Raw genomic sequence first — 26,088 nt, 5'->3', positions numbered from 1 at the left:
TTATTGCGCTGATACTGTCAAATACACACAAGGTTTACATAAACAAAGTTGGTTATGTCTAAAGTGAAAGCAAACAGAGAAAATCTGCTTGTCAAATGCGTGTATATTAGACGCGTCGCGTTACTCGCGTGCAGTTCTTAAAGAGACAGTAATAATATTCTGCCGCTTGTCTTTAAAGAGATACTGCACCCAGAAATAAAAATTCTGTCTATCTAATGTTGTTTCAAACCTGGATTCATTTCTTTCTTGTGCTTAAATATACTATAGAAGTCACTGGAGTACAGCAACTGTTTGGTTAGCCACATTCTTCCAAATAACTTTTATAATTTCAACAGAAGAAAGAAACTTGAGAGAGTAAATGATGACAATTTAAATTTTTGGGAGAACTATCCCGTTAATGTTAATAAAACAACAAAACAGAGGAAATCACTCACTGCTCTTGACTGAGAACATTAATAGAAGCTTTAATAAGCTTTTTTTGCACTTAAAAAAAATACAAATATATCGGTATCGGTATCGGCATCGGGCAAAATTAGTTTGAAAATATCGGCATATCGAATATCGGCCAAAATCCTATATCGTGCATCCCTAGTATCAACTAACATGAACTAACAATGAGCAATATATTTGTTACAGTATTTATTAATCTTTGTTAATGTTAGTTAATAAAAATACACCAGTTCCTTGTTTGTTCATGTTAGTCCACAGAGCATTAACTAATGTTAACAAATAAAACATTTGATTTTAATGACGTATTAGTAAATGTTGAAATTAATATTATTAACCAATATTAATAAATGCTGAAGAAGTAGTGTTCATTCTCAGTTCATGTTAACTAAGGTAGTTAACTAATGTTAACTAATGAACCTTATTGTAAAGTGTTGCCGACTCGTTTAGTTTGAGAAAGGTCTTCAACGTGTTAAAACATTTCTGTTCTTCTAGCTCACCATGACCACTATAGGTCACAAGGGTCATTGGAACCAATAGTTTAAGTGACCATTTCTTAGTTAAAGCATTTACTTTACTGTTCTATATTAAAGTCCTCTCACTGAGAGAAAGAACATGTTATCTGGATGTTTTGGGAAGAGTCTTCTGTTTATAGTTAGAGCCCGACCAAAACCAACCTTGAAGAAGCTCTGTGTGTGTTAGTATTCTTGGTTTCAGGTTAAGGAACAAGTGGCATTATTGGAGATAGACTGACTTGTTTTCTTCGACATGTTGGCGCCTAGGCACACAGTCTCGTGACCTCGGAGGGACACAGGGTCCCTAACTCAGGGTCCTGGTGGCAGCCGTACAGACTATGGAGATGTGCCTATCAGTCCATGTGTGGAAATTTACTATGTTTATCTATTTCTTAGCCAATCAGAATCATTCAACCTAAAGTAATGACGTAGCTTAGACCTTGGTGAAGGGTTTAACTGCTGTGATCTTTGTAAATGTAGAAGGTCTTGAAGCTGACTTCTGCCTGATGAAACTGCAAACTATCTTCAGTAAAAAAATTAATTCTTTAATGTATTATAATTCTAACTCTTGTCTTAAATTGACTGCACTTCTAACTCCTAGTCTTAATTAATCATCTTTAACTGTAAATTCCCTAACATTAGTATCTCAAGGATTTTAATTGATGATGTTATGCAGCTACACAAATGAGGCACACTTTAGCTCTGGAGACATTTATGTACAGGGCTCAGAATGAAAGCGTTTGATTGATGTGTGACATGAAACTTCAGCAACAGCTGGCCGGAGCTCAGAATAGTGCATTAACTCAGTCTAAGCAATGATTGCAATGCAGTTTGTAACCCAGTCAGATATGTGTAAAGTAGAAATGCAGTCCACTAGCTCAAAAATGGCATTTCTGTCAACATTCACTCACTTTGAAAGACTAATGTCATTCGAATCTGTGTTTTTTCTTTCTTCTGTGAAATGCAAGACAAGCAATGCTGAAGAATTCACGAGCATTGTTGTGCAATTACAAATAGGGACTGAACCCAAGCTTAAAAAGATATCAGAAAAACGTGTGCATTATGTATAACTCTCCTGAAGTCATACAGTAGTTTTGAATGAAAAACTAATAACAGCTAATTTTATATTTCATAGCTTGTGCTGATAAACAAAACAATTCACTGCAATTGTACCAGTGTGTAGCCTATATGATGAATATAACTTTGAACAATGAGATTTGGATACTAACCCTTCTGCAACGTGATCCCCATCATGACTCTGTCCTGGGGTTTTGCAGAGTTATTAAGGCAGTTATAGTCTCCCAAATCAGCACTGACTCGACTTATACCGGTGCTGGAGCTCAGCGATCTGGATCTGCATAACTGAGACACCTGTCCGTTGCTGCCCAGCATGGAGCCCACCCGCAGACTGGTCCTCACCACCAGCGTTAACAAACCCTTCTTCACTTGCTTCAAAAAAGAGAAAAGAAGTTTATTGCTGGTGAAACATGATGGATTATTGATAGATCGACATATTGTCTAGGTGGATTAATCAGGTAATAGTTGGACCTTTATAGACTTTTTGAGTAAATATTGAATAAAATAAATCTATTTCATTTTAGCAATTTTTATGTATTAATTTCCTAAGTATTACATATATTATATTCATATCAGTATTATATTACACATATGTTATGTTGTTCTATGATGAGGTTAAATATAATATTATGTTAAAGGACAAAGAGTACACTACTTTTTATGTTAAATTTATAGAAAGAAATATAAGCTGGTTGCTTTTATAATGATTGGATTTTGGTTACTGGATATGTTTTCTTTGTACTCATGAAAACATATATATATATATATATATATGAGTGTGTACTTATGTTTGTATGTATATATACACTCACCGGCCACTTTATTAGGTACCCCATGCTAGTAACGGGTTGGACCCCCTTATGCCTTCAGAACTGCCTCAATTCTTCGTGGCATAGATTCAACAAGGTGCTGGAAGCATTCCTCAGGGAGTTTGGTCCATATTGACATGATGGCATCACACAGTTGCCGCAGATTTGTCGGCTGCACATCCATGATGCGAATCTCCCGTTCCACCACATCCCAAAGATGCTCTATTGGGTTGAGATCTGGTGACTGTGGAGGCCATTTTAGTACAGTGAACTCATTGTCATGTTCAAGAAACCAATTTGAAATGATTAGAGCTTTGTGACATGGTGGAAGTAGCCATCAGAGGATGGGTACATGGTGGCCATAAAGGGATGGACATGGTCAGAAACAATGCTCAGGTAGGCCGTGGCATTTAAACGATGCCCAATTGGCACTAAGGGGCCTAAAGTGTGCCAGGAAAACATCCCCCACACCATTACACCACCACCACCAGCCTGCACAGTGGTAACAAGGCATGATGGTTCCATGTTCTCATTCTGTTTACGCCAAATTCTGACTCTAACATCTGAATGTCTCAACAGAAATCGAGACTCATCAGACCAGGCAACATTTTTCCCGTCTTCAACTGTTCAATTTTGGTGAGCTCTTGCAAATTGTAGCCTTTTTTTCCTATTTGTAGTGGAGATGAGTGGTACCCGGTGGAGTCTTCTGCTGTTGTAGCCCATCCGCCTCAAGGTTGTGCGTGTTGTGGCTTCACAAATGCTTTGCTGCATACCTCGGTTGTAACGAGTGGTTATTTCAGTCACTGTTGCCCTTCTATCAGCTCGAACCAGTCTGGCCATTCTCCTCTGACCTCTGGCATCAACAAGGCATTTCCGCCCACAGAACTGCCGCTCACTGGATGTTTTTTCTTTTTCGGACCATTCTCTGTAAACCCTAGAGATGGTTGTGCGTGAAAATCCCAGTAGATTAGCAGTTTCTGAAATACTCAGACCAGCCCTTCTGGCACCAACAATCATGCCACGTTCAAAGTCACTCAAATCACCTTTCTTCCCCATACTGATGCTCGGTTTGAACTGCAGGAGATTGTCTTGACCATGTCTACATGCCTAAATGCACTGAGTTGCCGCCATGTGATTGGCTGCTTAGAAATTAAGTGTTAACGAGCAGTTGGACAGGTGTACCTAATAAAGTGGCCGGTGAGTGTATATATAGTATTTCACTTAACCAATTACAGTTTTTACTATGGCATTTTACATTCATTTTCTATTAAAGTTACTATTAAATCAGTCATCAACCACATCAGTCAAATAACAAATGAAGGCATCCAGGTGAGGCTACTCACTTTAAACTTGTGTAAGGCATCTTCATGTGTCAAGCCGTGCAGAGATTCGCCATTCAATTCCAGTATCTCGTCTCCTGTAATCCAGAAACACTAATATAGTTTTCTATCCACTTCTGGGTAATGCAGCTGTGAGTGTTGATGGGAAAGCTACATTTTGAGGTAAGTGTCTGGATAGATTACCAATTACAGTATGATATTTAACTAATGAGTCCACCTTCCTGTAGTCTTCCATCAGCGGCCGCTGCACCTCCAGGGAAGATGGTCTTCACGTAAATCCCCATTGGGCCGTACATGCTGTCTCTGCCTCCTACTATACTGAATCCCAGGCCCTGGAATGCCACGAGAGCGGTTTATATGGTGAGAATGCATCATATTATTTCTTGCATATCTGACTTGTGTTTGGTTACCTTGCCATGGCCCTTCATGAGCACGATGTTGGAGATGATGAACGCCTGTACGCTACTGCAGGAGGGGACCAAGTGTGCTGAACTTAGAGAGCGAGATGGTCTAACCACAGCCTGCAGAGAACGAGGAGAACACTAATAATGTGGTAAGCATGTCAAAGGTCTACGTTCAGGGCCAAAAAGGACAATATGAGATGTTTTCATTTCATGAAATTCTACTTCACAGAGCAGATGTTTTCATACTGTATTTGTGTTACATGTGGCATTCCCATGACGTTCATTAAAAAAGCCACTTTGCTGATGTGGAGAGGGAAAGCACTTTGTAGAGATGCTTTGAGCACTTACTGCAACAGCCATTTATTTGATTACCAGTATAATGATGGCCTTATCAAATAAAGTGCAACAGCTGAAAGGAAATTGACCATTCACTGCTATAGTCTCATTCAGAACTGTTCAGGCAAAACAATTCCTGAACTTAAAAGTCAGCAGCTGCACTACTTTTGTAAGTGTTTTTTTTTTCCCCAGTGTAAACACGTTATTCACTAACCATCCGCAATCCAGTATAACCAGGCACTTTGCCATATTTAAATTCATTGTAATTTTTTCATTCCTTCAGTCACCAGATTGCAAATGTCTGCATTCTCCACAACTTTACACCCAGAATCAGCCTGCAAGAAGAGGACTTATGCTGGGCAAATATGGATCAGCAAAAAAATGTTGAGCTTGTTAACTTAACAAAAACATTAAATGATTAGCATTATTCAATGTATTCGGTGCAGTTGTAGAAATGTTGAGATTTTGCTGTATCTGTTATATCAGTTACACAGTTTAAAAACATTTTTACATTTTAATTGACATTTTATATTTAAACTTTTAATTTTATAATAAAAATGTATTATAATACAAATGTATCATTTATTTATAAAAAAATATATATTTGTACATTTTATATTTATTTTATTACTATATTTATTTGATTATATTTACAGCAAAAATAAGTACATTTTGTAGTGTATAGCGTTACCATGATATAAAATTACTTATGCCATGATATAATATTTTAAATGTTGTAAAATGTTGTAAAATGTTTTAAAAATGACAAATGTTGAAGTTTTAAAATTATTCAAACAAAACCTAATATATTTATATTAGGTTTTATTTGAATAATTTTAAAACTTCAATATTTATAATTTTCATTTAAGTTTTTTAGGTTCAATATTATCTAATATATTATCAATTGATAATAATAATAATAACATATATATACTTTTTTAACTGTGTTGTATATATATATATATATATATTAGGGCTGTCAAATGATTAATCGTGATTAATCACATCCAAAATAAAAGTTTTTTTTACATAATATATGTGGGTGCACTGTGTATAATTATTTTATATATATAAATACACACATGCTTGTATATATTTAAGAAATATTTTCATGTATATACTGTATATAGATTTATATATAATTTATATTATATATAAATATAAATATTTTACATATAAATTAAAAAGAATTCTTAAATATACATGCATGTGTGTGTATTTATATATATACAAAATAATTATACACAGTGCACCCACATATATTATGTAAAAAAAACTTTTATTTTGGATGTGATTAATCGTGATTAATCATTTGACAGCCCTAATATATATATATATATATATATATATATATATATATATATATATATATATAACAAAAGCAGATAACAAAATGTCTAAAACTTAAATTAAAATTAAAATCACAATTATTACACGCTAAGTCATATTTATCAGATGAAAAGTCAAAATTATTACATACTAAGTAATTTATGGCATACTGTCATAATGAGAAATAAAAATTATGGCTTGCAGGCCTGGTTTCACAGACAGGGCTTAGATTAAAACAGGATTAGGCCTTAGTTAAATTAGGACATTTAAGTAGCTTTTATAAACATGCCTGAAAAAAAAAAAAACATTACTGGTGTGCATCTTGAGACAAAACAATGCCACTGACATATTTTAAGGTATATCAGTGCAAGTTGCTTTCAGTTAAAACAGCTCAAACATGCATTTCAGTCTGGGACTAGATTTAAGCCTTGTCTGTGAATGTCACAATTATGACTTTTTATGTCATAACTCATAACATTATGACTTTTTATGTTATTTTCCTTAGTGTAAACTGGCCTTTAATCCGATTGCATGATCCGGTCAACCTCCCTCACCTGTGGAATGCTATGAGGAAATTCCAGCTGTTGAGAGAGAGACTTCCTGTTGCCGTAAAATCCTGTGGTGGCGTGGGCGTGACACGGGAACAGCTCTGGCGTCTTCATAATGATGGTATCCAAGTCTCCGATCCAGTACGGGTGAACGCCTAAAAGCACGTGGACACGTGAAGTTACATAAGACGTCCTCTCGGTGTTGGATAATGGACACAGTTAGACAACGTAAAAAGCATGTGCATGGATCAGTGTACTGTTGGGAAGCAAGAGTACATCATATATTTACTTTCAGGAGCTCAAAGCATCTTCTGTTGGATGTTCTCAAGAGTTTATTAGGTTATATAATGAAAAAGGGCCGTTCTTCTGCAGTGCAGTGTTGCATGTGTGTAGTCAGAGGTCCAAAATGGGATTAGCACGATCAAATTATACTATAAAAATAAATACGGACCAGTGTTATGACTCTTGCATTGAGTGAAATATCTTGTGTTCATGCAGGTTTGTCTCACTGGTGGAGTTGGAGCGAGATCTTTTGCAGGACGTCTCTTGGCAGCTCTGATCCTCATCATCACAGTTCTTGCTGTCATCGTCTGACACCTTAATAATTGGCATCTGCATACATGCACATAGTGGTAGAAAAATGTAGTATTCTACAAATCACTTCAAAACAGGGCTGGTGACGTGGGCTGGTTTACATCACCGTTAAAAAGTTTTGGGCCAGTAAGACATTTTAATGTTTTGACATTTTAAAGCTTCTTATGCTCACCGAGGTTGGATTTATTTGATCAGAGATACCGTAAAAAAAAAAAAAAAAAAAAAAAAAAAAAAAAAAAAAAAAAAAATATTGTGGAATATTATTACAATTTAAAATGACTGTTTTCTATGTTAATATCTTTTAAAATAAAATTTACTCCTGTGATGCAAAGCTGAATTTTCATCATCAGTCTTCAGTGTCACATGACCCTTCAGAAATCATTCACATTACACTTTACAATAAGTTTTCATTTGTTAACCTTAGCTAACTACATTAGTTTACATGAACTAACAATGAAAAACACTTCTAAAGCATTTATTAATTATAGCTAATGTTAATTTTCACATATACTAGTACACTTGTAAAAAATCAAAAGTTGTTTCTTTTAACATTATTTAATGGATCTGAGATAACATGAACTAACAATGAACAGTTGTATTTTTATAAACCATACTTTAGAAAGATGAACAAATACTGTAACAAATGTATTGCTCGTTGCTAGTTAATGTTAGTTAGTGCAACCTTATTGTAAAGTGTTACCAAAGTATGTATTTATTTCAACAACAACAAAAAAGAAAGAAAGAAAAAATAAAACATACTGGCCCCAAATTTTTGAACGGTAGTGTAACTATATATAAGTAATTGTGACTTTATTAATTTTTTATGTCTTTATATCTCACAATTGCATATTTATTTCTCATAAATGCGACTTTATTCCTCATAAATGCGACTTTGCTAGTTGATATCAAAATTGCGAGTATGTATCACAACTGCAACTGTATTTCTTATGACATTAAATATTACAATATGACTATTTCTTATAGTTATTATTTTTTAATAAGGAATAAATGTATTTTTTCACTGTAAGGCAGAAACTGGCATCCATAATATATCCATTTTAGTCATGCCACACAAAACACAACATATATAACCCTAATGTAGCTGAAGACGCATCACAAAACACTCCAAATTTGAGGATTTTCCAACTGAAGGGAAAAACAGGGTTTGCTTCCCACCTTCAAGTTATTGTTGTTTCCCATCGCCTCCTTTTCTCCGAAACTGTAGCCAAGCTGGTCTGATTCATTGACATTAGTGAACAGAGCTCTGCTTTCACATGGAGAGAAACCCTGTAGTACAAACAACAGAAAAACATGGAACAATTCTCCTCCAAATCTGAATGGGTCATACCGAAAGCCCTGTAAGATTCTGTGTCTCTTTTCCCGTCCTGAATCAAATTAGTTTCTGCTGCATCTGGGATCTGCTCAGTGTCTTGAATGGATTCTGTTGGTTAAGGTCTATTTAATCCCATTTCACCTGTGCATTTCAGATCTGCTCACAGAGAGGTAGAAGAACCAATGCTGAGCTGGTTATGTGGTGTTTGCTAAGTTAAGCATCACTATTACTACTACTTATGCTTAGGGTATGTGCTGGTAACACTTTATTTCAATGGTCCACTTTAGACATTCTACTAACTCAAAGTAACTTTGTAGTTTCTATTTAGTAACTTTCTAGTTAGTAGAACATTGTCATTCTACTAACTAGAGAAGTAACAAGAAGTATGTCAACTAACTCTCATATATTACTAGTGTATTAGTAGACTGTCTATCTTAATATCACTTTATTTCGATGCTCCCCAACAGACATTCCACTGACTATAAGTAACTTTGTAAGTACATTTCAACTTATTTATACTACCCCTAACACATGAGAGTTAGTTGACACGTAGTACTAGAATGTCTAAAGTGGACTTTTGATAACCTCAGTGATTTGTACAAACTCCTATCCCTATTAAACTTTGGTTGTAACTTATCTCACAACAGTTGTGCTACAGATTTAAATTATACCTCAAATCAATAGCTTTTGGAAATGCAGTGGTCAAGATATCAAACAAACGATTTTTCAACCACCCACAACACATCAGCATCATGGCGGCGAGTTTCGCATTCACATTCACATCAATTACTGAAAATGCCATAAAAATAGTTGACATTCATGATATTTTCTTTTTGTGATGTTTATCTTGTTTTGAGTAAGCATAACCTAAATCTAAAAAGCAAAAAAAAAAAAGAATTCAAAAGAGTTCTTAATTCAAAAGAGTTCCTTCGTTTTTCCAAGGCAGACGGTTTCCGATTTTTTGAAGTTCACCGATTAGTTTAAGTATTTAATGTGGCAAATTGAAACCATTCTCAACAAAACAGCATGCTCATTTTGTTGGCTTGAAAAATCAAACAAGAACAATAGATGTTTTGTTCAGAGGAATAAGCTCCTGATTTTTGCATAGCAATGTCCGCCCGCTGTCAGAAGCATAGCAGAGTTTGTAGGAGTGGAGTTATTTGGGATCTCGGCTGGTCGTCTGACATTTTCAGAAAGCTTAGAATAGACATTCATCTATCCCAACCCACAGAACTGGCCTCTAATCAGATCAGAGGAATGTTTTGATGTTTCTAATGGACAATAACATCTTACTTCAGTACTGGTGGTTCTACACACAGTCTTCAGCACAGGCTTTCTCTCTGGATCAGGCTCCTGTTTTCTTTGATCGTTTATAACCTGTCCGTTAAATGGGGCAAGCCTGTCTCCAAAGTAGACATAAGTGTCCCTAGTGACAACAAACAAGAAAATATGTGCATTAGGGCACTTGCATTTACACTGTAATATGCATAGAGTTGCGTGTGTGTGTGTGTGTGTGTGTGTGTGGTGTATGTTTACATGTATGTATTTTCATGGGAATATGCCAATAGATTAGAGGGCCCAGCAATAAGGATGGACTGATGGACTGTTTTTGAATATACTATTAATAATGATGATGTTTATTATTTGTTAGAGGTAATTACACATGGATTGGGGCTAGTTTTTTTATATTTTTACAATACTACTAATTATTATTATTATTCATTTTTTTTAAAACTTAATTTTAAATACAATTTTAATAATAAACATTATTCTAATGAATTATGCTTAATTGATTTAATGATTCCATTTAATAATTTAATTAATTTAATAAAATAGTAATAATTATTATTGTTTTATTGAATAAATGACATTTAAATTACAATTTTAATAATACATATTATTTTAATGAATTATGCTTATGTTATTTAATAGTTTCATTAAGTAATTTCAATACTTTAAGATTATTGATTTCCATTACACGAGAGTAGATGTTAAAACTTCATGCTGATTTGTACTCGGCTTTCGCCAAGATAAGCAACACTAAGACGTAGTTTTACAGTAAACTATGTACTTGCAGTGTACTTGGCCCGTCAGCACACGCGACGGGTGCAACTACAGTGTGGTCTCCCCAGTGGACCAGCACGGCAACCGTCTGGATTGAGCCGAGTAGGGGACATCTCTAGGGTCTTCAAGTGAGCACCTTCCGTCCTCAGTGTTTCGTCGACTAGCCCACGACACCTCAAGAGGGCTCGACAGTGACTCTGGCGTCCCAGAGTCACCCCCCTCCGTCCCCCACTCAACTCAGCCCAGCTTACTGACCTCTACATCCCTCCTGCTGCTGAGACCTAACCACAATCTCACAATCTCTCCGCAACCCAACCATACGCGCCAACCCGTTTGACTAAGGCTGTCGAGCCCCACTGGTGCGTTAACATGCAGTTTCAGTGGCAACGGTTCCGTATGGCATACCGAACGTAATGACTGTAAATACAACCTATACAAATAAACCAACAGACTCAAGTTTTTCAAGAATTCTACGAAACCGTAGCGTGGCGGCCTGTACACAGCCAGCTAGAATCTTTCCGTCTCAACCACAGCCAGTTGCTGCTCCTTTCTGCTGCTTCAGATAAGTTCTTTACTGTGCGACGCAACTCTTGGCCGCTGAATCCGATGTCTCTGAGGAACCGGGTTGTAGAGTGTGCCACAAAACCTCGACAACCCACTTCCAATGGATAAACCTGGACTCTCCATCCTCGCTGTTCTGCTTCAGTGGCCAGATGAGCATACCGCAGTTTCTTCCTCTCATATGCCTCATCTACAGCATCCTCCCATGGCACTGTTAACTCTATCAGTTGAACAATGCGTGCTGATCCAGACCACAAAACAATATCTGGTCGTAGGTTAGTGGTGGCAATCTCAGGTGGAAAAATAAGCCCGTTGATCAAGATCAGCTAGCATCTTCCAGTCCCTAGCAGCTTCCAGTTGTCCTGGGCGAGAATTGGTGTTAACACCTTTTCTTGGTGGTTGCTCGCCTGGGCGGAGGAATATTGTCTTCTGCGTGTAATGTTTTGCTAGAACAGGTGGCAACTTATTGGTCATACTACGCTTGCCTTCTAATGCTAAAGCCAAACATCGCAGTACTTGGTCATGGCGCCAAGTAAACCGACCTTGGCTAAGAGCCACCTTACATCCTGTCAAAATGTGCCTTAATGTGGCAGGTGATGAACACAAAGGACAAGAGGGATCCTCTCCTACCCAGAGGTTTAGGTTCTGCAGTGATGGGAGAACATCATATGTTGACCTAATAAGGAAACTGATCCTACTCTCTTCCATTGACCAAAGGTCTTGCCAGCCCATCTTGCGTTGTTCCACACTCTCCCATCTCATCCACTCTCCCTGCTTGGCCTGGGAAATGGCCTTTATACACCTCATCCTCTCCTCCTGCTTTCGCACCTCGTTGACTGCTTCCTCCTTTGAGCTGGGCCTGCCTTGTGCCATTTAGGAGGAGCTAAACTGAGCTCAAAACCCCCTCTTCCATGCTGTACCTGTCCCACGATATCCCCAATTTGAAGGGCAGCCTTTGCCTCTACTACAGCTTCCTTTGCTGACCACTTTCAACCAGTTTTTAACACAGGTGCTGCCTCCCTTACACATTTGTCGCGTGACTCTACTAAGGTCATTTCTAGTCTGACCTTGGCACATTTAAACTCCTCGGTTAAAGCAGAGTATTTCCTGTATTTTAATAATAATAATTATTATTATTATTATTATTATTTGCTAGAGAGCTTGACAGTAAGATTGACACATGGACTGGGACCCTTTTTTGTATATTTTTATTATAAAAAATATTATTATAATTATAAAATAATAAAATTATATAATTATTATCCAATAATAAATCCTTATTATTTTATAACAATTTTAATAATAAACATTATTTAATGAATTATGTTTATTTAATTTTACACTTTATTTATAAATGTATGCATGCTTCATGGCGTTTCATTAATGATGAACCCTTAAATTGAACTTTTAATGTAATTATATCGGTTGTAAATATTGCTTGTAAATAAGTCCTAATATACAATTTAATAAATAAAATCTTTATTATTGCATCTGAAATAATTATTATTGAATTATTATATAATTAGTATTGCATCTGAATTTAAATCTTAACAACATGTTACTAAAAATTGCTAAATGTGTCATTTTTGCCTCAGGGTCAGTGAAACTCTGAAATACTGGCCCATTTTGACCAGCAGAAAGATCCTTATTGTTGAGGCCTGTGTTTGAGCAACATAAAACTGTTGAAATGAGCTGATTATTACCTGTGTAAATCCTGGACAACAGTAGCACCATTGTCGTTGGACTGAAGTTTGTTATCACCCACTTGTAGACCCTCCTCGCGTGTGGCGACACACATTCTCCAGAAACTGCTTTCCTGTTCCAGAGGAACCATCAGAACAGTCAGACAAGGGCACTACTATTTCTTCAAATAAAAAGTCTGTTAACAACCAGAAAAAAAAAGAAATCCACGGTTTGACAGCTGAAGTAAATGTGACCATAATAGCTGTGCTTTATTAGACCATGAACCACATCAGTGACCTTTACAGGGCCCCTCTATAAAGAGCTTCAACGTTTCACAATTAACTATGAGTGTTAGGCTCAGGAAACCGAAACTGTCAAGTGCTTGTAATTTTAATTTTAACAAACTTTCCAAAAAGGCCGTCTTTTCAGCCGTAGATTCATTCAGGTTGGAATACCATACCCTACTGTGCACCGAATGCTCTGTTTGCATGAAATACTCAGATGATCAGTTATGAAACATTGTATCCCACAATGCATTATGGTTGACTTGACCTTTCATTTTTAGTGTGAAGAATATTGGATTGTGGGACACAAAGTTTCACAACTGATCATACATTTCGTGGGTAACACTTTACAAGAGGGTCCCTTTAGTAAATGCAAATAAATGCATTAACTAATATTAGCTAACAATGCACAATAGTATTAATGTTTGCTATTAAAATTACAACTGTTCATTGTTAGATCATATTAGCTCAGGTCCATTAAATAATATACAGATACAACTTTTGATTGTAAGTTCATGTTAACTAATGGAACCTTATTGTAAAGTGCTACAATTTGTGTACAACTTACTCGCAGAAAGTGATACACCATACTGCCCTACAAAGCAAAAAGGCAGTAACTACGCAGAGTGCAGAACAGAGAAAAATGACTTTAAAGTTATCCTGTCATCCAGCCTAAGTAGTTGTAGGTAGATTATTGGACATGTGGCTGTTTTGTTTATATTAGCTTATTCTTTGTACATATCAATCCTCATATTTAATTTGATATTTTACCCCTATTTTGCAGTTACTGTATTCTTGCTTTGTATTACTTACCAAAAACGTGGCACCATACCAAGGGAAAAGGCAGTAACTACAGATTCTCCAAAAACTATTTTGCCACAACCTGGGCTCTGAGTCAATACACTGTGTTTGAAATAATTGGAACCATTTGGACAACATTTTCAAAATTTTTGTGTTGCGAAACTAGTGTTGCGGAGCGGGCATGTTACGGATATGTGGTGTAAATTTTTAGTAATCAAAAATCATGTCTAATTAATTGAAATCATGAAACTTTTATTATAAACTATTATTAAACTTATACAATATTTTAAAAACAAACATTTTGGGTCAAACAACATGCTGCACAATGAGCTTTACTGTTAAAATTAAAACATTGAAGAAAAATTGTGATTATTCCTTTAAAAATTAAGTTTTAATCTTAATTTATTTGTAGTGTTGGTATTATTATTACATTGAGACGTTTCTAAATTCTACTGTACAGCAGTAATATATTTCTTGTCAAGTTAAACCGAACTTTTATTTTGACGGGTTGTCGTGAAGACCGTGTCCTCATTTAGGCAAAAAAACAGCTCGAGCGTCACACACGTGCTTCAGCGCGCGCGTATGTGTGTGTGTGTTGTGTGTGTGTGTGTGTGTGTGTGTGTGTGTGTGTGTGTGTGTGTGTGTGTGTGTGTGTGTGTGTGTGTGTGTGTGTGTGTGTGTGTGTGTGTGTGTGTGTGTGTGTGTGTTAGTTTGGTAGGGGAACAATTAGGGGAAACACTGCATCTCAAACTAAATTTGTGTGAATAACTTAGAAGCGTGAAATCGCAAATGTTAAAACCGTCCCGTGAGGATGCCGCGAAATCAGCTGTGTGTTCACCATGGCAACAGTAACTACACTGCGCAGCAACACAGTTATTTTTTGTTAGGTAAAACATAGCAAGAATACAGTAATGGATGTTACTGTACTCTTGCTTTGTTTCACTAGGGCTTTTTGCAGTTACTGTACAAACGACTACCATTTTTCTCCAAAACGACACACATTTGAGATAAGATGTTTTGTCACATAACAAAGGATGCCTTGAATGTCATGAAAATGATAATAACTCATTTTTGACCAAAAATACAGTTAGCCTACTGCCTTTTTGCTTTGTAGGGCAGCATACTCTGAATGATATTTATTTTCTGCAGTATTATTATTGTGGCATCATCTATTTCAGATTGATCTGACACCAAAACTGTTTGTTTTTTTTTTCGTTCTTGGTCAGAATAAGTTACAAAGTACATCAGCATTTGAGCCACAAGTCAAACGTCTGGCTATAGCAATCCCTTCTGAACATAGTCTATCTCCTATTCATAAAGTCCCAGCAGTGCCATTACAAAGTAAATGTTGTTACAACACTTTTTATATGTTGTGCAAAGGTCACAGAGTGATTTATCAGTATGTTATGCTTTAAGACTTCACAAGAATGTCCTATGTGAGCTGTATGAGCTCTGCGTTCTGTGTCTCTCTGTATCACAACAAGCTCTCTTTTGTGCAGGAGTAATGAGTTGGGCAGAACCACAGAATCTCCCATCACACCAGCCATGTGATAATGATTCATTTCAGGAGAGATCCTGCAAGCCAGAATTAACATTGGAAAACTTTTGAGAAATACTCTGACATTCTCAGATATCATCATAATGAGACAGTCTCTAAAAGGTCTATAAGTGAAAGGCTTATAAAATATTATATAGTGTATGTTCACATTTCTTTATACAATGCAGATTGTCTCAAAGCAGCTTCACATTAATAAACGGCAAAAATAACAGTGTTAACACTTTAGAGACCGGCCGGTGAATGCATATCTTTCCCTCAATACAAAATAATACAAAATTGAGTAAAAAAAAAAAAAAAAAAAAAATGTTTAGTATACGGCAGAATACATTAAACATGACAGGAGAGCTGTGCATTATGCAGGCTAATTTTTTGAAAAGCTCTTTCTAAAGTTTCTGGACGAATCATTAATTAGTCCAATTAGAAAAAGAGTGATAGAAACTTAAATGGTTTAAGTTTAGAAAATAGTGATAGAAACAAGAAACTTAAATGATTTAAGTTCTTCCTAAATGAGACAAAAGTTAATAGACCTTAGTCAGGTTAGACGTCATATTGAATTTAACGCGGATGAAAATGAGGCTATATAGACATAAAGACTTTCTTTACAATGGCAAGCATCATATAAACGTACTAACAACAGTACAATCCACTAACCGCACTGTACTTCTGTCCTTCACAGCCTCGTTTTCATTCATGTTTTCATTAAAGATGGCGCTACCCTGATTAAGGTCTATTCTACCTGTGAAAATCACATGTCATCTGATGTAACCAATAGGAAAGCCCAGCTGCTGTGATGTCATCAGTAATACATACCTTGATGGAGAAGGACCTCCTCATAGTCCTTTTGGGGCCCTCTTGTCCCCTCTGAGACGCCTGGACACTGATGCTCCTCGTGATGCACTTTTCCGAACTTCCCATTGGCCCTTCCAGCGGGTCCCTGTGGTATCTCTCCTCAAGTCCAGCGTCCCAGGGCTCACAGTACCTCTCTTCTGGGCTGGAGGCGTCCTCATTGGTGCTGGAGCTACAGATGATGAGCGACCGTGACAGGATGGCCAGTTTCTTGGAGCGCAGTCCCGGTTTCCCCCTCTCCATCCTCTTGGTTCTCCTCCTGTGGTGCGGTTGCTGGTGGTGGGTGTTTCTCAGAGGCAGGATGGCCACAGAGGGAGGTTCTCTCCCAGGATGCATCACTGCTAATGGAGGGGGCCGCTCTGCAGACGAGAGCAATTAGAAAATTCAGTTAGGAGTCTGTTCTCCCATCCTCCTGTGCCCTAAGTGTTCTCAGAAATCATAGAGAGCTACAGGCGCAGATAAGAGCGCTTTTCTTTTCGGCTCCATGACGGGAGGGGGGAAAAAAGAGAAAGTATTGCCCCATGACCGTGAGAGGGAATTTTTACTGTACGCCTTCAAAATGAAGGAAATGTGCAAATAAAATGGATTGCACAGATTTAAAGGGATAGTTCATTTTGGACATTTTGATTTCATTACATCATTTAAATGTGAAACTGTCAAGTTTATCAATCCAATTATAAAATACAATCTGATTACGCGAATCAATTCAATTTCAATTTATGTTTACGTACAATATCGACAAAGCATTGTAAACTAAACAAGTAATGACAAGGAAATAATATGTATACACAATAGCCTATAAAAAACAATAAAAATTGTATGGAAGGTGCTAAGGAATTAATAAATATAAGATACTAAATAATAAATATATATCCATTATGAAGAAGAAAAACTGTAATATATGGATAATGATGGTCTTTAATTATATTGATCAAGGCACCAGTTGACTGAAAAATTAATTATGCTGTAATTGAAGGGTAACTGTCTACCCCCAGTAATAATTGCATTTGATCCGTTTACGCAAATCTCACTATACAGATATAAGCATTATTATCATCAGGGGTCTAAACCTAATGGTTTTTGTTGTTTTCTTTCCTTACAGGCATGACGGGATCTGTCATGCATTATAAATGACCCCCTGCACATACATTAGGAGTCATGTGAGATGAGCTCATATTCACGCTGACATGTGGGAATATACTGTGACTGCTAGCGTCTAAATCGCAATGTACTTTCTGGATAAAGCGCTTGGTGAGAATGATGTCATAGTCACCTGGTGCTGATAGTGGGCATTACTTTGCCACAAAGAGAAGATTCCATGTGCAAAGTTTCATGATCTCTCAGATATTCATATTTCTCTTTGTCATAGGCCTAATTGTCTGCATGAAGGCTTGTGGTCTGGGACCTTTTTAAAACCAGTCAGTAAACTTCCTGGATTGGAGCCAGAAGTTGTTTGCTAATATTGCTCCTTTTTTTTATTTGTTTTGAAATGAGAGGGGCAGTAAAGATATAGATTATGTAAAACATATTTCACGTAAAATCTATGAAGTCTTAATGTTATAGATATAAAATTCACTGCTTTAACAATCGAGCTGTATGGCCTTATACAATGCCATCGTGCCACTGAGATAGCCTACAACATCATAGAGACACACTTTATGTTTGCTAAAATATTGTACCATTTTACTGTTTTAAAAATCAATTTTGATATAGCTGGAGGTTCAGGTTTAAGTTGTTCTGCTACGAAATCCACTGTCAAGGACTTAAAATTTGGTCTGTTTCTCTCAACACAAGATTCTTCAAAATTTCTTCTGTATTCCACAGAAAATGTTGGCCTATTGTGTATGGGTTGGAACGAAATGAGGGTGAGTAATTTTTCATTTTTGGGTGAACTATCCCTTCAACCGTATTGTGAGACTAATAAATTGTCATGCACATTCTCTCCTTCACCCATCACAAATTTATTTGACATTTAATCCATATCACTTTTGCATGAATCACTTATATGGAAAGACATTACCCTCAGTCTTACCCAGATTGCTCATGTGAGAATTAAAATATTTCCTTCCTTTGAAGTCTAGAAACATTATGACCTCCACAAATGAAACTTTATGACAGTAGCTCCCACTCTTGGCCTTTAAACACTACATTACCCAGCAGCTCCATTGTTTTCTCTGGCACAGGTTATTCCCAACTTCAAATACTAACAAATGGCTCCAGCGTCCAGAAAGTTTTCTAATGTTGTGGTGCTGTTGAAGTTTGATAGGGAAATTAGTCTACGGAGAGACCCTTGTCCAGGCTTGTTAGCAGCATGGATCCTGACGCAATGAACCGTGGGGCTTTCTGTTCCAAGCCCTAGTGAGCAGCCTACATAGACAGCATTTAAAGGCATGGTCGTGCTCCTGATGTAAACTAAGGATGTTCATAAAGGTAGGCGGAATGATTTTTCACAACCCGTTCTCACTGCACTGTCGCGTCGCGAAGAAAAGTGTATTTTTACCGACGCAGACCAAAAAACATTGCATTGAGTGAGAACAAATATTTAGCGTAAATATACAGAGAAGTAAATAGGCATAGCCTACCTTAAAAATATCCTGCCGCCAAAGGCGTTGGAATTGTATCATCTTAGTTAGATTATGTAGATATTTTTGAGCACCTGAACCTAAACATTTCTCAGTATAGAACACCGAACACGTACAGTAACATGCAGATTGAAGTACAGTAACTGTTAAAAATTACAGTACAGTTACGTTAAGTTAAGTGTAGGGTTTGGGTTAGGTGCTCAAAAAATACAAATTTAAAAATAGAAATGTTCCAGTTTAAAACCAGCTGATTAAATGTGTAATCAGTATGCATCTTACTTTAAAAATGAACACATGCGTGAACAAAATTTAACCTGCAATCTCTCTTTATGATCCAAATACATCAATGCCCTTCATGTCAGTATGACATGGAGGTGTAACAGAAGCTAAAGATCGCTTTTGGCCTCAGTGTAGTGATACTATATAGGACTATGTGTGGTGGAGGTATGGCAGCATAGAGTGCAGGGATGGTGTATTTTTGGAGGCAAAAATCTGGAAACAAGTTAGCATTTCGGCACTATCAGTTCCAACGTCCCAAGTTAATGGCTTTTATGGGTTTTTGGTTAAATGCCTGAAATAAGCTCTGTGGTTAACACAAGTTCTAGATATTATTCTACATAAAACACATCAGTAATACCCCCTTGTGATTCATTAAAAGCTTTTACTTGTCTTGAAGGCAGTTTCTAAGGCTAAATGGGACTAAAGAGGTTGTCGAGGACATTCAGTGTCATCACACGAACAGGTAAACTCATCTACTCACTAATCCGCTTTAACAGCCTTGCAGTCTTGGCCACTTGAGAGCATGTGCTCGTGACAGGAAGTAAGTGACCGTCTCTGGTCTGAAAAATGGCAAAGCACAGTACACTTAACGCACACTAATCCATACTAACTTTAATACCGCTTTGGAGCAGTTTTTGAGCGTATCCCCTCATTCATTACCTTCAGGAACTTACGTGCCCCGATTGTGTGTCATGTCTAGGAAAACTTTCCAGTGTAAGTTAAATTAATTAGATGTAACATATAATTTGGTCGAAAAGTGTTGCACATTTTATTGGTATAGAGACTCCAGAGATCATATGTATTTTGTAAAACGTTTGAAAATTAAGCACCACAATCCCTCAGTGTATAAGTGTGTCCCATTGAGTAAACAAAAATTGTAAAAAACGTGCAGTCTTCACTTGAACACTTTGGCCAAACTCCAGAAATACATCATGTATTTAGACAAGTGGTCAGGTGCAAAAACCCCAAGTGTGGGTATGACTTTGGAGACTTAATTTAGCTTTTTACTTCTGACGTATTTTTTAAAGGGAAAATCCTTTAGGTTTTTGTCAAGGGAACCAGGGTGATGTAGTCTCGCATAGCCAGACCTTCAGACTGACGGCAGAATGTCTAGACTCCACCTTTCATTGGCCAAGGATGCCGTCTGACCGACATGCAACGCAACCAATCACAGTTCGTTTTGTTCCATGTCATGTTTAGGGGCGTGAAAATGTAACGAATATCCCTACAATAACAGACTGGTGTGTAAAGCTCTTGGACGTATTTTAAAGAGTTTATGCAGCGAACATTACATGCAGCGTTTAGTTGATCCTGATATGCGCTCATTGTCACAGTTGTATATATGACGGCGTTCTTCTTCCATGAGGGGGTTTGGCCTCACCGCATCTTTGTTTCCAGGCGGACTGTTAAAGTACGCGACACACACGTCTCCCGGAAGTCCTGTAGAATTCAACCAATCAGATGGAGACTTCCTGAAGTGTTTCCATTTTTTTGTGCCATACACTCTAAAAAAAAATGGTTCTTCAGCGGTTCTTCAGGGGTTCTTTGCGGTGGTCATCTACCATTTAAAGAACCTGTTAAGCCCAATTTGGTTCTTCAGTGGTTCTCTGGGGTGGTTAAGGTGCTCTATGGCACCTCTCAAGGTTCTACATAGCACCATTTGACAAAGATAAGTGCTATATGGCACTTAAAGTGGTTCCCCTATGATTACAAGCCAAGGAACCACTTTTAGTGCTATTTAGCACCATTTTTGTTTAGAGTGTATGCATCAGACGTTCAGCCAACGGCCCATGGGTGTGACGTCTGAGGCTGAGAGTAGGGTGATGGTAACTTGCAGGTTGGCCTACAAACATACTGTAAGTCATCACTGCTGTGCTCTATTAGCATGTATCCATTGTGGAGAAGGCAATCTTGCAATAAACTCAGTGGAAAAAAATCATTCAAGATGGCCAATGAAGTGAGAGAGGAAAAAAAAGTATGAAATAAAAATAGTTATGTATGTTATGTAACCGTATGATTTGAAATCTTACCTAATATTTGTGTGTGCTACGTGTTTTGCTTATGTTTGCTTATTGTTATTTGCACTTATGAGTCATTTGCTTAGAAGCATGCTAGCACCAACTATATTGAAATCAGTTGTGAGTTGGGCTACTGCCATTCAAATAAGTCACTTGTGTATTTGGGCAGTATAATGCAAGGCAGTATGTTTGTGAAGTTAATTCTGCTTCTCTTAATAGACATCTGGATGGATCACTGTGATGTACTGGCCTGTGTAAGCCTCGTGTTTGCCTGCTTTAGACTGGAGCAAAAGTAGCATATCTGCCAACATCTTTTGCAATGGGATCAGCTCTCTGGCTGATAGTCTAGCACTTTGCTTTAGATGCCTGGGACTCTTTTTTTTAAACTTTTGCCAACATTTTAAGCCTAGTAAAAATGTATCCTTTGCAAGCATCATAATTATGTTTTTAAAAAATGTGTTTGATTGGTTTCGAGCAGTGCTGTTTGATTTATCTCCCAGAATAAGTGTGTTTGCAGTGTGTAACTAACCTAATGTTGTGCTGAAACACCGTGATTAAAAAGCTAAACTGTAAAATGTAGGGAAAATGGTTGAATGGCATATTCACTCTATTTTTATGTCATTTACAACGATATTTTCCAACTGTGTGCAGAATCTAATTTGCAGTTATTTCAGTGGCACAGTACGAAATTGTTTCCCACTTGAAATGTTGACTCAAACATTGATGTAATGGTGCAGAACCGTCATACTGTTTAGTTTGAAAACTTTCTATAAGAAAAATAGACCAAAAGAAACACTGGTTCATGACTGTGTTTGTAAAGGATGATTTGACAGAAATAGCATTTCAATAAATAAATTACCACAAAGACTTTTTGAAGATGCGTTTGTTCCAGTCCTCCCTGATGATCAGACGGACTTTCATTAAACAGAACGAGAACAGAATAATGCACAAATCATAATGCGACTGTTATCTCTTTGTTGAAGTATGTTGAATCCAAAATAAGACACAAGAAGGAAGTTGAGCTGCGTTTGCCGATGCAAACTTGCTGCTACAATGTTGAAATGTTCCGTGTTGCTGTGTGGTTGCTAGGGTAATGCTCATTGGTTGCTAGGGTGCCTAATTATTGCAAACTAACTGAAATTAGTTGAACTAAGATTGCCGATTTCCATCGATTTCTTTTCAGTTTATGTGTTTCTCTGGTTTATTACCCCTCTCCCTTAAACACCTCTGTCACTGTTTATGAACATGTACAGTTCCCCCTTTAATCAAAAGCATTTGTCAAACTCTAGCAAGCAGAGCCTTTTCTAATCAAACCATTTCCATATTATGCAATGACTAAAAGCCGTCTAAGCAAACCCTGCATTCAATTATCCTGAGACACAACATTCAACTTTTTTGTAATGGTAATAAATTGTAGGTTAGTCTCAGAACTGCAATATGAATCTGCGCATGTTGTACTTCCACTGATGCATTGGGCAGATTGCATGGTTTAGCTGGGAGCCCGTTGATGGATCTGTCTCCATCCGATCTAATTAAGACAAACATTAGCGTCTGGGGTTCAGTAAAGTATTGAACGTACAAGCTCTGTGATTCGCCACAGTTTTGTGGCTCTGTCCTTGCATGCAATGCACTTTTTTTCTGCATGTGTTTGTTTGATGCCAGTCACACTGTCCTAACATCTGTTTCTGAGCTCTGAATCAGGTGTGGCTAAACGTCGCATGTAAGTTTCCATTGAAGAGGGATCAAACAAACACTCACCAAAGCTGAGCATTTTGGCTTCTTGCAGTGAAATGATCCGTGTGTTGCGAGTCTCGTCCTGCTAGCAGTTGTTTTGTAGAGTATTCCAGAGGGGAAGACGCTGGTCAGTTCAGCATGATAAAAGTCCACCGCTGAACAAGTTCCCCCTCTATACTCAGAAATGTCTCTCTCTCTCTCCTCGCTCTCTCTCACTTCGAGTAGTGCCAGAGGCTGTCAGTGGGTTAAGAGGAGCATTTGTAACTGCCGCCTACCCTCCCTTTCCAGCGGCCAGCTGAACACAAGTGGCGTCTCATACAACCGGCCACCAAATCACAACCCTCTTCCTGTCTGACAGTTTGGAAAGTGAGAGAGAGGGAGACTTTCTCCAACTGAAAGTGACCCTACACCTAGTCAATGCGCAAGCCTTTCTTTTACTGGCCACCAGAGATGCCTGAGAAGATGATTTTCTCTGACTGAATCGATGCATTCTCATAATTGGTTTATAACTGGGTTCATACTTGGATGAATTAAAAAGATAAATTTCTGTTAACATTAACTGGTGTCATTTTAATAAACCCGCATGACTTTCTTTCTTCCTTGGGGCACAAAAGGAGAGGTTTTGAAGATGTTCATGCTGCTTTCTTCCATATGGTGTAATTGGACAAAAACACCTTAAAGGGAAAGTTCACCCCAAAATAAAAAAATTCTGCATTAATTACTCACCCTCATGTCAATTCAAGACGTTCTTTCATCTTCAGAACACAAATTAATATCTTTTGAATGAAATCTGAGAGCTTTCTGTCCCCCCCATTGACAGTCTATGCAACTACTATACTACTTTCAAGCCCTAGAAAGGTAGTAAAGATATTATTAAAGTAATCCACGTGACTCCAGTGGTTCAACCTCAGTTTTATGAAGCGATGCAAGTGCTTATATATTTTAAAAAATGCTGTTCTTCTGAACTTTCTGTTTATCAAAGAATCCTGAAAAAACACTGTATCACTATCACAGTTCCCACAAAAACAGCAAGAGCGCAACTGTTTACAGTAAAGATAATAAAATAAAAAAAGGCAAATCAGCCTATAAGAATGATTTCTGAATGTGACACTGAAGACTGGAGTAATGATGCTGCAAATTCAGCTTTAAATCACAGAAATAAATTATATGTTAAAATATATTGAAATAGAAAACAGTAATAATAATATTACATTTTTGATTGAATAAATGCAGCCTTGGTGAGCATAAGAGACTTCTTTTAAAAAAACATTTACACCGACACCAGACTTTTAAATAGTATACAGTGCATTATACTACACTGTGTTAAATGTAATTTTTGTCAAAGTTTATGACATCAAAGCTTATTGGCAGGCTAAAAGATGCAAAACTCTGATCATGAATTCATTGCGTCTGTAAGAAGAGTGAGACTGCGGTGGCAGCTTACAGTAATGCTATAAATACGATCACTGCTGCAGTTATTATGAGAGCATCCCCCAGAGGAATATCTTATTGCCCTGAGGTTGCTCTTTAATAGCTCAGGAATCCTAATGGAGTTCTCTGTCATGTTTCATTTAAGTATCAGGTTTGTCTCATATGATTTCCTAAAATTCCCTGTAGACTTAGAAATAAATACATATTAATCTATCGTTAATTGAAAAAGTATAATTAATTCAGCTCAGGACATTTGCTCTTGGAAGAATATGTTTGATTATTTTGGAATTGATTGCAGACTTTAGTGTCTTTGCAAATATAAGAACAGTTTACGGCATTGTTGAGATTTCAGTAACACTTTATTTTACTGTATTTGTTACAAATGTTACAAGTACTTACTACAGTAATAACTGTAAATTGTACATGATTACAAGTAACTAACCCTAAAGCAAACCCTAATCATTACCCGAACCCTATAGTGAGAACAAAATAATATTACTCAGTACATAAATGTATAATTACACTGTAACAAGGACACCTCAAAATAAAGTGTAACCGAGACTTTGAGATTACGGAAGACTTTTTATCAGGAGACAAATTCTGAGGTGAGAAGTCTCCATTTAATTAGTTTTCAACCATATGCATATTATTATTATTTATATATATATATATATATATATATATATATATATATATATACACTCACCTAAAGGATTATTAGGAACACCTGTTCAATTTCTCAATAATGCAATTATCTAATCAACCAATCACATGGCAGTTGCTTCAATGCATTTAGGGGTGTGGTCCTGGTCAAGACAATCTCCTGAACTCCAAACTGAATGTCAGAATGGGAAAGAAAGGTGATTTAAGCAATTTTGAGTGTGGCATGGTTGTTGGTGCCAGACGGGCCGGTCTGAGTATTTCACAATCTGCTCAGTAACTGGGATTTTCACGCTCAACCATTTCTAGGGTTTACAAAGAATGGTGTGAAAAGGGAAAAACATCCAGTATGCGGCAGTCCTGTGGGTGAAAATGCCTTGTTGATGCTAGAGGTCAGAAGAGAATGGGCCGACTGATTCAAGCTGATAGAAGAGCAACTTTGACTGAAATAACCACTCGTTACAACCGAGGTATGCAGCAAAGCATTTGTGAAGCCACAACACGCACAACCTTGAGGCGGATGAGCTACAACAGCAGAAGACCCCACCGGGTACCACTCATCTCCACTACAAATAGGAAAAAGAGGCTACAATTTGCAAGAGCTCACCAAAATTGGACAGTTGAAGACTGGAAAAATGTTGCCTGGTCTGATGAGTCTCGATTTCTGTTGAGACATTCAGATGGTAGAGTCAAAATTTGGCGTAAACAGAATGAGAACATGGATCCATCATGCCTTGTTACCACTGTGCAGGCTGGTGGTGGTGGTGTAATGGTGTGGGGGATGTTTTCTTGGCACACTTTAGGCCCCTTAGTGCCAATTGGGCATTGTTTAAATGCCACGGCCTAACTGAGCAA

The 26,088-nt window shown here is 37.2% G+C and overlaps 1 protein-coding gene across 2 annotated transcripts in view; it reads right to left on the bottom strand.

Moving 5' to 3' along the window:
- Positions 1-23,418, bottom strand: part of il16 (interleukin 16) — a 37,903-nt gene extending 14,485 nt beyond the window's left edge. Inside the window, exons 1-11 of one of the 2 annotated variants that reach the window (XM_056239547.1) lie at positions 23,167-23,418; positions 16,494-16,888; positions 13,061-13,173; positions 10,026-10,158; positions 8,576-8,686; positions 7,315-7,417; positions 6,812-6,960; positions 4,599-4,709; positions 4,406-4,520; positions 4,192-4,265; positions 2,192-2,411 (exon numbers count right to left, since the gene is read on the bottom strand). In XM_056239547.1, the coding sequence (XP_056095522.1) occupies positions 2,192-2,411; positions 4,192-4,265; positions 4,406-4,520; positions 4,599-4,709; positions 6,812-6,960; positions 7,315-7,417; positions 8,576-8,686; positions 10,026-10,158; positions 13,061-13,173; positions 16,494-16,888; positions 23,167-23,179 (1,537 nt within the window). In that variant the 5' untranslated portion in view covers positions 23,180-23,418. The remainder of the gene's footprint in view (positions 1-2,191; positions 2,412-4,191; positions 4,266-4,405; positions 4,521-4,598; positions 4,710-6,811; positions 6,961-7,314; positions 7,418-8,575; positions 8,687-10,025; positions 10,159-13,060; positions 13,174-16,493; positions 16,889-23,166) is intronic. The other variant, XM_056239548.1, reaches the window with a different exon arrangement.
- Between the last annotated feature and the right edge of the window lie 2,670 nt (positions 23,419-26,088).

Source organism: Rhinichthys klamathensis, unplaced genomic scaffold (genome assembly GCF_029890125.1).
Source record: "Rhinichthys klamathensis goyatoka isolate OS25496 unplaced genomic scaffold, OSU_Roscu_1.1 h1tg000567l_1, whole genome shotgun sequence".
Lineage (NCBI taxonomy): Eukaryota > Metazoa > Chordata > Actinopteri > Cypriniformes > Leuciscidae > Rhinichthys > Rhinichthys klamathensis.
Note: the sequence above shows the minus strand (reverse complement) of the source record. Positions and strands in the feature narration are given on the sequence as shown.